Genomic DNA, 12,541 nt, shown 5'->3' with positions numbered 1-12,541 from the left:
AAAGGCAATCTGCCAATACATTTTCCAGCATTCTGGTATGCTAGCCATTTTTCAAAAATTACATTTCAAGCGTATTTCGATTTGGGCATACTGTACTGTCTGTACTCAAGCGTTTTGGCAGACGCTAAAGCTTCGTAGGCTATCCTATCGCTGATAACGAATCAGCGTAAGACCAAGCAAGCACAGTGGAACAGGCAGGCCTATGATATCTACTGCTTTAAAACCATATTACACCTTTGCCGTGTTGCACAAGCACATTTTACCCAAACCCTGATGAAAGTCACAACATCTATTCCAGTGTTGGAGTGTAACCCTTGGCTTAGATTTAAAGAGCATACAAATACCAGAGGGTATTGCTCCAAAGACTTTTGCATAAGTCCCAGGTGTCACTGGTATTTTGTATCTAGCAAGAAACTCATCATAATTGAAAGGACGACCCTTCTTATTAAATAATTGATCTACCAGTAAGATATTATTACAGACCCAATTTTCCAAAAAGAGAGATTTGTGTTTATATGAAATGTTCTTGTTATTCCAGATCAAATAGTTGTGAGGAGAAAAATTGTGTTTGTATATGAGAGATCAAGCCCAAACAGCCTGTCGATGATACGCAGATCATTTTATGGGAATTTTGTCAATGTCATAGTCACAAGCAAGAAAAAAGTTTAAGCAACCAAGATTAGATAACACATGGAGAGGTATCAAATTCCAAACTGAAGAAGGGTTTCCCAAAAATTGTTTTAGCTAATTTATCTTAAAAGTATTATTTAAAGTACAAAAATCCAATAAATTTAGTCCACCATTTTCATAGGAATCCATAAGAACAGTCTTTCTTATATAATGTGTCTTATTTTTCCAGATGAATTTGAAAATAATTTTGTCTATGTCCTTTATTTCAAGTTCAAGTTTTTTATTTGTCAGGTACACAGAACAACACAAGGTCAGACTGGGCACTGAAATTCTTAAGACAAGACAACGCAAGCACCTGGCATAACATAACAAATAAGTACACAGAACATAATTTACATCTATGCTAAGCTTAAATAAGTGAAACTTCCTAAATATACATATAGCAATAAATAATCCACTATACTAACCCTAATACTAAAACTTCCTAAATATACAGATAACAATCAATAATACACTATACTAACTCTAAATGCACATACAACCTATTAAAACCCTGCAACCTATGAGTTCAGTACAATAGTGCAACATTACAGATAGTGCAACCAGTAACTTAACACATCGTTTTATTCGGTGTATGAAATAAACAAACAAAGAAAGCGGGCCATCTGCTGGACCAATGTATGTGAATTCTCCACCGTGAATTCTCCCGATTCTCCGGGCCTGAATACTATTATTGAATGAGCAATATTTTGGGGGGTGCTATGGGGGTGCTTTGGTCTTTCTTAGAGGTGCTGAAGCACCTGCTAGCCCCTCCCTAGCGCCGCCCATGCTTACGAGTATGTTTGGGAAACGCACGTAAGGAATATCAATGGTTACGTTTTTTGCTCGATCGTCGTTCCGATTCATCGTTTTCGGGAAACGCAGCCCAGGTTATTATTCAGTATGGGCTAACCCATCTGCAGGGGAGCGTCCAAATAACATACGACAAACATGTTGTATTGGTTCATGTTACATTACATTTGTCCAATAATCACAGACAAAACGATATTTAACACAAATATAGTTGATTTGTGATATCCATATCTTATACAAACAGTCACAGTTAAAACAGTTCCACCTATCCCTTTCCACCTATCCCTTTTAGTTACCAATGGGAGTGTCCAGAACCATAAAAGAATGGCGGCATTGTTCCAGATGGGATTCGTCTGACTGTACTTTATCCTCTGGCATGCCGTTTAAACAAACAGGCAAGTGGCACATATCTTGAAGAGGCGTAGTGTATTCAACACTAAAGGCTAGAAACCATAGTTCTGCTCCTGTACTTCGCTCTTTATGGCTAACTGTTGATTAATTCATTGTGAGTTTGCTACTGATACTTCATACTTTTTGCTTTGTGGGTTGAGGAGAATTCGCGAAAGAAAGAAAAAGTTGCTTAACTCGAATGGACTAGTCTCTGGACCTTGCCTGTATGAGATCCAAATGCATACTTGTTTAAGAATGTCTTTCTCCTTTCCTTTAGCAAAATGAGGCTTGTGGCTTGCTACGCTACACTGTTCCTGTCTTTCTTCAGCCTGACTGATCAGACTAAAGTAAGACACACTAAGATAAAAAGTGTTTTATTTCATGTGTTCATTCCCAGGACAGTAACTCTAAACTGACAAGACAATTGTTCTGTTTCTGCATCCTGCGCTGTAGAATGTTTGTTTAACAAAGGCTCCTATTTTGTTTAGGGTCGACCTAAACCCCTAGTTGCTCAAGGTGTGTTCATTCGTATGCTCCTCCTTACACCCTGGCCTATCTGCACTTCACATTTTCAAGTATTTACCTTTATTTACCGGTTCTTTGCATCTTACAATCGTGTGGGGTGTGTGTACGCAGGGACGGACTGCAGCAACATCAGAGATCTCTCCCCCACTGCAGTCAGTGGGATCTACCTCATCCAGCCCCCAGGAGTCAGCAGACCTTTCAAGGTATGCTGACATCACTAGGTGACTTATCAGTTTGCAGGAGCACTTTGTTGCAACCCCAGTGATAATGTTTGTGTCCCCTGAGCCCAGACGCCTGTTCCATAAAGCGAGTTTACGGATTAAGCCAGACTTATGTCAGTTAGTCGGACTCATTTCTTGTTCATTCGGTTCCATAAAGCTAGCTCAACGTAGTTCGAACTCGGTTACTATGGCAACTTAGGCAACGAAACTAGTCTGGTCCGGGTCAGGCTAACTGTCAGGTTTAGCGTGACTTGGTGCTTAACCAGACGTCCCTGTAACACTGACCCAACGGGAAGACGATGATTTACCACGTTTATTCTCATCAGTTCAACATTGATAGAAAATCAACGTAAATAGCCGACATGGGCTACAACATTTAGCCTAATGCATTAAACAATGATGAACAATGCTTTGATGGGCTACGCACCATAGCCGTTAATGTATGGATGTTAGTTTGTGATTTCAAATGTTTAGGCATAGGCATACATCTCAATCTAAATTATCCGAGTTTAATTATCATAGTGTAGCCAGTGTGTGGTGAAACTAACTCCTCAAGTATTTAAAACGTCCCCGCGTCAGCAAAATGCAATCTTTTCGTTGGCGTAGTTAGTAGTGGTGAGTTCGCCTCCCGGTGGGAGCGAACAGTGGACTGTACATCTCTGAACTTGCAAGACCACTTCTGTTACATTAGCAATATAATTGTTAACAGTAGCTTCAATTGTAAAACGAACCTAAATCCGTCCATATTTCCCCGACACAAAACCCATGTTAAAAAGTTAGCACTAGGCTACTGGATAATGTTTTAATAAATAGTAGGCTATGTATTTTTTTAAACTGTCAAAATCAATTTAGATTAGTTTAGAAACTTTAGAGGGTATTTTTAAATCAACGAAGGTCTACGTTCAAGACGTCAATCATGGCGTGTCATTTTACTTTGATTGAAGCGGTGGATGGGGGAGCTGTCATTGTACACGATTTAAAGGTGACGTTCTTTCTGGAAGAAGTCATGTGGCCGTGTGCATTGCTTTTGCCATGGTGGATTGTATGATCCATGTTTTACCTCTCGGGCTGTTAAAAAATAGGGTGCACGCACAATTAGCTTGACTACGTAAATCTGACTTGAATCAGTAGGACTGCGTGAGCTGAAATTGGCCTTTATGGAACCGCTTTAGCCCCGCGTGACTAATTAAACTTATTCAAGTCTGGTTTAGGACTAAGTCTAGCTTTTTTGAGCGTCCTTTATGGAACAGGCCTCTGGTCTACTGTGAGATGCTGCATGTTTGTCTTCCCTGAGCCCAGGTCTACTGTGAGATGCTGCCCGATGGAGGCTGGACGGTGTTTCAGCAGCGTACTGGGAGAGATATTTCCTTCGACAGGAAATGGAATGAATACAAACATGGCTTTGGCAATCTACAACGTAAGGCATGGCATGTAACACAGAATACGTACTGAATGCTTCAGTTCTGCTTTGATTTGTAGTGTTCAGCTGTGGTCGCAGGTAAGACCAGCTAGATTAGCACAATGATATACAGTTATGACGCCCACATCAGATTTGTGTGTTTCACTTGCCAAAATGGTTGCCACATAGTAGCTAAAATGTTTCCTAGATGGTGTCACTGACAACTCTCATTGATGTTCCCCTCCCAGGCGACCACTGGCTTGGTCTGTGTAAAGTCCACGCTCTGACCAGGACCAGGAGGTGGACCATGAAGGTTAACCTGTGGGACTTTGAAGGGGGCGGAGCTTTCGCTGAGTATGATGACTTCAAGCTGGGTGGCATGAGGAGTTCCTACAGGCTGACTGTTGGAGCCTACAGGGGAAACGCAGGTACAGGTTTTTCCATTGAAATAAATGCAAGGTTGTAGGTTTCATAATGCATTTAATTTGTTATACAATTTACATTAAATACAAAATGTCTTACTTTAATTACACTTTTTTAAATTAAGAATGATATTTAATGGGCACACCCTCGGTTATCTAAAACCCTGAATGTGACTGCTTAAACATGATCTTGATGAGAATCACACATTACTCGTGACGTATGACAAGGTTTTAAAATGTTTTGCTTTGTCCACTTGGATTCACCCCGAGACGGAAGATGCCTTGGCTTTCCTGAAGGGACTTTCTGAATAACATGACCCCCCCCTCCCCCCATTTCACAAGTGTTACATTTAACCCTGTAACAGTTGCAGATCTTTGACCAATGGTCTCCTTTTTGTAGGTGATGCCATCCGTGGGCATTTCCCCGGAGTCGACCAAAACGGTTATGGCTTTAGCACTGTGGACAAGGACTCAGACGGCTGCTCTCCCTGCGTCTTCGGGGACATTGCAGTGAATGATTGCACTTCTTCTATGGGAGGGGGCTGGTGGTACAGTCGCTGTGGATCTGCCAGCCTCAACGGTGACTGGCACCCTGCCGGAGAGAACCGGGGCTGGGCGTCTGGTCTCCACTGGCTCACCTGGAGGGGGCCCGGCCCCTACTCAGCCAGCGGCTCACGCATGATGATCAAGGCTATTTAGATCTTATTCTAGTAGGTTGGCATCAGCTGTCCTTGTTTGCCTTTTGCGTTAGACATTTTAGAGGATAGAAAAGCACAAAGTGTATTGTATAAAAGTGCATTCTACGCCACAATAAAATTAATTCCAGATTTCTTGTTAAAGGCGTCTGCACCTTGTGGTTTGGTTTCATATTCAAGGACTTGTGTTCATCCACAGAAGGCTCTACCAAGAACATGTTAGGTCTTCTGCCATGGGGGAGGGGGCTGACGTTTCCACAAAACGTCTTGTAAGACTCTTGCTGCTTTGGAGAAGGCAGCAAGTGTGCTCCAGATTTCTACATCCAGAACCTTCTCTAGAGCACAAGTTCAGTCATGTCACAGGACATGCATATTGTATGGGTCAGGTGTGTTAAAGCAGTTTAACTCCACCTATTCAATTCAAAAAAGGTAGAACCAGGAAGCAATGGAAAGTTTCAATCACTATTACGTTTGCAAGCAGAGAGACTAGCCACTAGGTCTCTGAAGCACAGCTCCGTGACTCTGTCCAGTCAGAACGCATCGTACAGGTTGAGGTATGGTCAGGGTGGCCCCATTCTGACATGACACACACACACGCACGTTGTTTTCCTGTTAAGCTCCAGGCCATTCCTTGCCCAATATCAACCTTTGGCCCTCAGTATCCAAGCCCAGTACATTTGTACAGAGTGAAGCTTTAATACATTTAAACAGCAATGTCACACATTTCTTTGTCCAAAGCATAGCTATATTAATATTCACATTACAGGACTATACACTGCATGGGAATGATTGACGTCTGTGTGATTGCTTGGTAATCAAGACTGCTTTGCTTTTACTGTTTTGACAGTTCTGATTATTTTACACACATTAAACAAGTTATAAGATTATTTTGAAACTGGTTGAAAGCCCCCCAATATAGGCCCAGTGTAAACTGGTAAATTACTGGTTGGTTTGGAACATCCGAATGAAAGGATTCATCCCAATCTATAGTGTAAACACTGCATGAATGAATAGCCTTCTCCCCTCAAATGTCTAGTGCAGTGGCAAACAAGGACCCAGGTGCTCCAAACACACTAGAATCATGTAAACATCCTTGATCTTCCTCAGGAGGAGCCAGATGTGTTGTCCTCTAGGGGTGACTCCTATGGCTTGACAATAGCTATGTGTGTCCAGGTATAGACAATGTTTTAAATCCTGGTTGTGTCTCCATTTTACACAAGGGGAGAGTACAATGTCAAATTCATGCTCCATCTTGTGCCGAAAGCTTTGCTTAAAGCGTTGACTTTACACAGCCCAGGCTGTGTTTCTAAATAGTCACAGTTAAAACATTCAACCTATCCCATTCCACCTCCCTCTATTATTTACCAGTGGGAATGTCCAGAACCATATAAATGATGGACTTGTTGCAGTGGAGATTATATTGGCTTCACTTCATGCCCTGACGAAGTGCTTAAACAAACAGGCAAGTAATACTCATCTTAGTGGGTTTAGATTTGTTTTGTTTTTACTGCTTTTTGATGTACTTGTTTAAACAGCTATTGGTCATTTCATGGTGTGTTTTCATTAGTGTAAAATTGTACCTTTATTTTAGGAGATGTCCAAAATGTAAAAACTTGTTGCCATTATTAATAGTTGCCATTATAGGATGTAAAAGTGCCCAATTGCTACAATTATTGTATTATTATACTTATTTTAAAAACACTACTCTCTCATTATTCAGCAACATGAGGAGCAGGACTTACGTGAGACTGGTGTTTGGACTGCTGTGTCTCCTCAGCCTGACTGAGCAAGTACGCGGAGCGAATGTGAGTAGGACAGGAACTGTCTCCTCATTGAGTGAATTGGTAAAATGTCCTTGCCGGCATTTGGTCCCAGTACTACACTGAACTAGATCTCCTTGTTTTGTTCTATTTAGCCTGCACCTCCGACCCCTGCTCGTCCGACCCCTGCTCGTCCGACCCCTGCTCGTCCGACCCCTGCACCTCCGACCCCTGCTCGTCCGACGCCTGCTCGTCCGACGCCTGCTCGTCCGACGCCTGCTCGTCCGACGCCTGCTCGTCCGACGCCTGCTCGTCCGACCCCTGCTCGTCCGACCCCTGCTCGTCCGACGCCTGCTCGTCCGACGCCTGCTCGTCCGACCCCTGCTCGTCCGACCCCAGCTCGTCCGACCCCTGCTCGTCCGACGCCTGCTCGTCCGACGCCTGCTCGTCCCACGCCTTCTCGTCCCACGCCTGCTCGTCCCACGCCTTCTCGGCCGACCCCTGCTCGTCCGACCCCTGCTCGTCCGACGCCTGCTCGTCCGACGCCTGCTCGTCCGACCCCTGCTCGTCCGACGCCTGCTCGTCCGACGCCTGCTCGTCCGACGCCTGCTCGTCCGACCCCTGCTCGTCCGACGCCTGCTCGTCCGACGCCTGCTCGTCCGACCCCTGCTCGTCCGACCCCAGCTCGTCCGACCCCTGCTCGTCCGACGCCTGCTCGTCCGACGCCTGCTCGTCCCACGCCTTCTCGTCCCACGCCTGCTCGTCCCACGCCTTCTCGGCCGACCCCTGCTCGTCCGACCCCTGCTCGTCCGACGCCTGCTCGTCCGACGCCTGCTCGTCCGACCCCTGCTCGTCCGACCCCTGCTCGTCCGACGCCTGCTCGTCCGACGCCTGCTCGTCCGACCCCTGCTCGTCCGACCCCAGCTCGTCCGACCCCTGCTCGTCCAACGCCTGCTCGTCCGACGCCTGCTCGTCCCACGCCTTCTCGTCCCACGCCTGCTCGTCCCACGCCTTCTCGGCCGACCCCTGCTCGTCCGACCCCTGCTCGTCCGACCCCTGCTCGTCCCACGCCTGCTCGTCCGACGCCTGCTCGTCCGACGCCTGCTCGTCCCACGCCTGCTCGTCCCACGCCTGCTCGTCCCACGCCTGCTCGTCCGACCCCTGCTCGTCCGACGCCTTCTCGTCCGACGCCTTCTCGTCCGACCCCTCCTCGTCCGACCCCTGCTCGTCCGACGCCTGCTCGTCCGACCCCTGCTCGTCCCACGCCTGCTCGTCCCACGCCTGCTCGTCCGACCCCTGCTCGTCCGACGCCTTCTCGTCCGACGCCTTCTCGTCCGACGCCTGCTCGTCCGACCCCTGCTCGTCCGACGCCTGCTCGTCCGACCCCTGCTCGTCCCACGCCTGCTCGTCCGACGCCTGCTCGTCCGACGCCTTCTCGTCCGACCCCTGCTCGTCCGACCCCTGCTCGTCCCACGCCTTCTCGTCCCACGCCTGCTCGTCCCACGCCTTCTCGTCCGACCCCTGCTCGTCCGACGCCTGCTCGTCCGACGCCTGCTCGTCCGACGCCTGCTCGTCCGACGCCTGCTCGTCCGACCCCTGCTCGTCCGACGCCTGCTCGTCCGACGCCTTCTCGTCCCACGCCTGCTCGTCCCACGCCTTCTCGTCCGACCCCTGCTCGTCCGACCCCTGCTCGTCCGACGCCTGCTCGTCCGACGCCTGCTCGTCCCACGCCTGCTCGTCCCACGCCTTCTCGTCCGACCCCTGCTCGTCCGACCCCTGCTCGTCCGACGCCTGCTCGTCCCACGCCTTCTCGTCCCACGCCTTCTCGTCCCACGCCTTCTCGGCCGACCCCTGCTCGTCCGACCCCTGCTCGTCCGACCCCTGCTCGTCCCACGCCTTCTCGTCCCACGCCTGCTCGTCCCACGCCTTCTCGTCCGACCCCTGCTCGTCCGACGCCTGCTCGTCCCACGCCTGCTCGTCCGACCCCTGCTCGTCCGACGCCTGCTCGTCCGACCCCTGCTCGTCCGACGCCTGCTCGTCCGACCCCTGCTCGTCCGACGCCTTCTCGTCCGACCCCTGCTCGTCCGACCCCTGCTCGTCCGACGCCTGCTCGTCCGACGCCTGCTCGTCCCACGCCTGCTCGCCCCACGCCTTCTCGTCCGACCCCTGCTCGTCCGACCCCTGCTCGTCCGACGCCTGCTCGTCCGACCCCTGCTCGTCCGACGCCTTCTCGTCCGACCCCTGCTCGTCCGACCCCTGCTCGTCCGACCCCTGCTCGTCCGACGCCTTCTCGTCCGACCCCTGCTCGTCCGACGCCTTCTCGTCCGACGCCTGCTCGTCCCACGCCTGCTCGTCCCACGCCTTCTCGTCCGACCCCTGCTCGTCCGACCCCTGCTCGTCCGACGCCTGCTCGTCCCACGCCTTCTCGTCCCACGCCTTCTCGTCCCACGCCTTCTCGGCCGACCCCTGCTCGTCCGACCCCTGCTCGTCCGACCCCTGCTCGTCCGACGCCTGCTCGTCCCACGCCTTCTCGTCCCACGCCTTCTCGTCCCACGCCTTCTCGGCCGACCCCAGCTCGTCCGACCCCTGCTCGTCCCACGCCTGCTCGTCCCACGCCTGCTCGTCCCACGCCTGCTCGTCCCACGCCTGCTCGTCCGACCCCTGCTCGTCCCACGCCTGCTCGTCCCACGCCTGCTCGTCCGACCCCTGCTCGTCCGACGCCTTCTCGTCCGACGCCTTCTCGTCCGACGCCTGCTCGTCCGACCCCTGCTCGTCCGACGCCTGCTCGTCCGACGCCTGCTCGTCCGACCCCTGCTCGTCCGACGCCTGCTCGTCCACCTCGTCCAACGCCTGCTCGTCCACCTCGTCCAACGCCTGCTCGTCCACCTCGTCCAACGCCTGCTCGTCCACCTCGTCCAACGCCTGCTCGTCCACCTCGTCCAACACCTGCTCGTCCAACACGCCGACCACCTCCACTTGTTCAAGGTATATTCTCATGCTACTTTTACTTTCAAACTTTGTCTCATGAGTTAACTTATCATTTAACTTCAAACTGTCCTAGCATCATTCTACAAACATGTGTCTATTCAGGGACGGACTGCAGCAACATCAAAGACCTCTTCCCCACTGCAGCCAGTGGAGTCTACCTCATCCAGCCCCTGGGATTCAATGTTCCTTTCAAGGTATGCTGACGTCACTAGCTGACGGTTAGGGAGTTTGCAGCTTTGTTGGATGCTACGGCAGGAGGAAACTGAAACATTATTTAGCTGGATGTGAGAAGTGATGTTTGAGTGTTTCTCTGCCTGAGTTCAGGTGTTCTGTCGAATGCTGCCTGATGGAGGCTGGACGGTGTTTCAGCGGCGTACTGGCAGAGCCCTTTCCTTTGACAGGAAATGGGCTGAGTACAAACATGGCTTTGGAAGTCCACGAAGTAAGGCAATCAAGTGTTACTGTATAAATGTTCCATGATGGAGGCAGACCACGGTTATCACGGTCATTTCAACATCATACATATATTTCATTTTTAAGAAGGCGTCACACCCAGTGTTGGTCTACTGTAATTACTTAATTAATCCACTGAAAAAGTAAGGGATTACAGTTAATTTTTAGGTAATTTGATTACAGTTACTTGTAATATACTTGTGTTACATACTGTAAATTAGTCAAACAGTTCTGTATAAATCAATATTGAATTAAAATCTAAATGTATCGTTTTAGGGTAAAAGTGAACGCTGCTGCCTCTTTAAAATTGTTCAAAACATGAAGCATACATTGTGACATTTATACAATCGCTCATACACTTCATCACTCATACATTTTTGAGTGATCCATCAGAATCACTAAGGGTTTTAATCGCCATGAAAGTTTGCACAGACAATAAATTCACTTTGGCATTGACAGATACAGATAACACCACAGCAACACCTGTTAAGCAGGCAAAACATGAGTTTACATCGCCAGTGCAGAAAGTGTCTGAATGTGAGCTTAAAAAATTATTGCCAACTAGATTGCAGGAAGAGATGCTACTGCTGCGTACTGTAGAATCCTGTGATGTCATGTTTAACTTAAAGTTAAGCTTTTGTGTTATGCACATATTGTTTGGTAACTAAAGATGAAAGAAGGCTACATGTGTTACTAAAATGTTAGGTATTAGTAGGCTATGTTTTAAAAAGGTAAAAGGCTAAACTGTTCCAAGTTTGACTTGTATTTAATTATTGAAAGACTTTCCTTTCTGTTGTCTATCCAGTCAAGGTTTATAGGGATTGTAAGAAGTAATGCAGTACATTACTTATTCAGTCATTTAAGTACTTTTCAGACAGAAAAATTACCAAAGTATTTTAAATACAATATTGATGAAGTAATTAGTAATTAATTACTTTTTTGAAGTAACTTCCCCAACACTGGTCACACCTGAACGTGTGGTGTTCCCCTCCCAGGCGACCACTGGCTTGGTCTGTGTAAAGTCCATGCTCTGACCAGAACCAAGAGGTGGACCATGAAGGTGGATCTGAGGGACTTTGAAGGGGTCGGAGCCTTCGCTGAGTATGATGACTTCAAGCTGGGAGGCCTGAGGAGTTCCTACAGGCTGACTGTTGGAGCCTACAGGGGAAACGCAGGTACAGTAGGAATTTCTATCATCAGAACAAATGTAAATTTTGACAAATGTATATGTATAATATGATAAAGATTTAAAACATTGTCTGAGAGTCGATGAATCTGCTTTACATCTCTCCACTGTTGACCAAGAGGAGGCTGGTTAAGCCCAGCTTGTTGCTGCAGGGTCTGATTGTCTGTCTCTCCCCTAACAGGTGACGCGATCCGGGGAGGCTCTGATGGTGCTGACCAGAACGGTTATGGCTTCAGCACTAAAGACGTGGACTCAGACGGCTGCTCTCCCTGCGTCTTCGGGGACATTGCAGTGAATGATTGCACTTCTTCTATGGGAGGGGGCTGGTGGTACAGTCGCTGTGGATCTGCCAGCCTCAACGGTGACTGGCACCCTGCCGGAGAGAACCGGGGCTGGGCGTCTGGTCTCCACTGGCTCACCTGGAGGGGGCCCGGCCCCTACTCAGCCAGCGGCTCACGCATGATGATCAAGGTTATGAAGGACAACACATCTGGCTCCTCCTGAGGAAGATCAAGGATGTTTATATTATTCTAGTGTGTCTGGAGCACCTGGGTCCTTGTTTGCCACTGCACTAGACATTTGAGGGGAGAAGGCTATTCATTCATGCAGTGTTTACACTATAGATTGGGATGAATCCTTTCATTCGGATGTTCCAAACCAACCAGTAATTTACCAGTTTACACTGGGCCTATATTGGGGGGCTTTCAACCAGTTTCAAAATAATCTTATAACTTGTTTAATGTGTGTAAAATAATCAGAACTGTCAAAACAGTAAAAGCAAAGCAATCTTGATTACCAAGCAATCACACAGACGTCAATCATTCCCATGCAGTGTATAGTCCTGTAATGTGAATATTAATATAGCTATGCTTTGGACAAAGAAATGTGTGACATTGCTGTTTAAATGTATTAAAGCTTCACTCTGTACAAATGTACTGGGCTTGGATACTGAGGGCCAAAGGTTGATATTGGGCAAGGAATGGCCTGGAGCTTAACAGGAAAACAACGTGCGTGTGTGTG

At 48.4% G+C, this 12,541-nt stretch overlaps 2 protein-coding genes and 1 long non-coding RNA gene across 4 annotated transcripts; all 3 read left to right on the top strand.

Moving 5' to 3' along the window:
* The first annotated feature begins 1,787 nt into the window (after positions 1-1,787).
* Positions 1,788-5,278, top strand: LOC146272137 (angiopoietin-4-like). 2 transcript variants are annotated; one of them, XM_084708538.1, is made up of 7 exons: positions 1,788-1,877; positions 2,150-2,219; positions 2,361-2,388; positions 2,509-2,600; positions 3,918-4,035; positions 4,266-4,445; positions 4,840-5,278. In XM_084708538.1, the coding sequence occupies exons 2-7, from the start codon at positions 2,154-2,156 to the stop codon at positions 5,136-5,138; spliced, it is 783 nt and encodes a 260-aa protein (XP_084564664.1). In that variant the 5' UTR covers positions 1,788-1,877; positions 2,150-2,153; the 3' UTR covers positions 5,139-5,278. The 2 variants fall into 2 exon arrangements, with proteins under 2 accessions (XP_084564664.1, XP_084564665.1); XM_084708539.1 differs by having other exon boundaries at positions 1,866-1,987.
* Positions 5,279-6,244: 966 nt separating this feature from the next.
* Positions 6,245-7,138, top strand: LOC146272136 (uncharacterized). The gene is made up of 3 exons (XR_014767074.1): positions 6,245-6,596; positions 6,855-6,939; positions 7,050-7,138. It is a non-coding gene; the product is annotated as an uncharacterized LOC146272136 (long non-coding RNA).
* A 3,223-nt stretch (positions 7,139-10,361) lies between these two features.
* On the top strand, positions 10,362-12,025 carry LOC146272135 (angiopoietin-4-like). Its single transcript, XM_084707695.1, has 3 exons — positions 10,362-10,386; positions 11,331-11,510; positions 11,703-12,025. Exons 1-3 carry the CDS (start codon positions 10,362-10,364, stop codon positions 12,023-12,025), a joined length of 528 nt encoding a protein of 175 aa, XP_084563821.1.
* The last annotated feature ends 516 nt before the right edge of the window (positions 12,026-12,541 follow it).

The sequence above is a fragment of the Hypomesus nipponensis genome, chromosome 10, assembly GCF_054491055.1.
Source record: "Hypomesus nipponensis isolate SF chromosome 10, ASM5449105v1, whole genome shotgun sequence".
Taxonomy (NCBI): Eukaryota; Metazoa; Chordata; class Actinopteri; order Osmeriformes; family Osmeridae; genus Hypomesus; species Hypomesus nipponensis.
The sequence above is the reverse complement of the archived record's forward strand: the minus strand, read 5'-3'. Positions and strand labels throughout refer to the sequence as shown.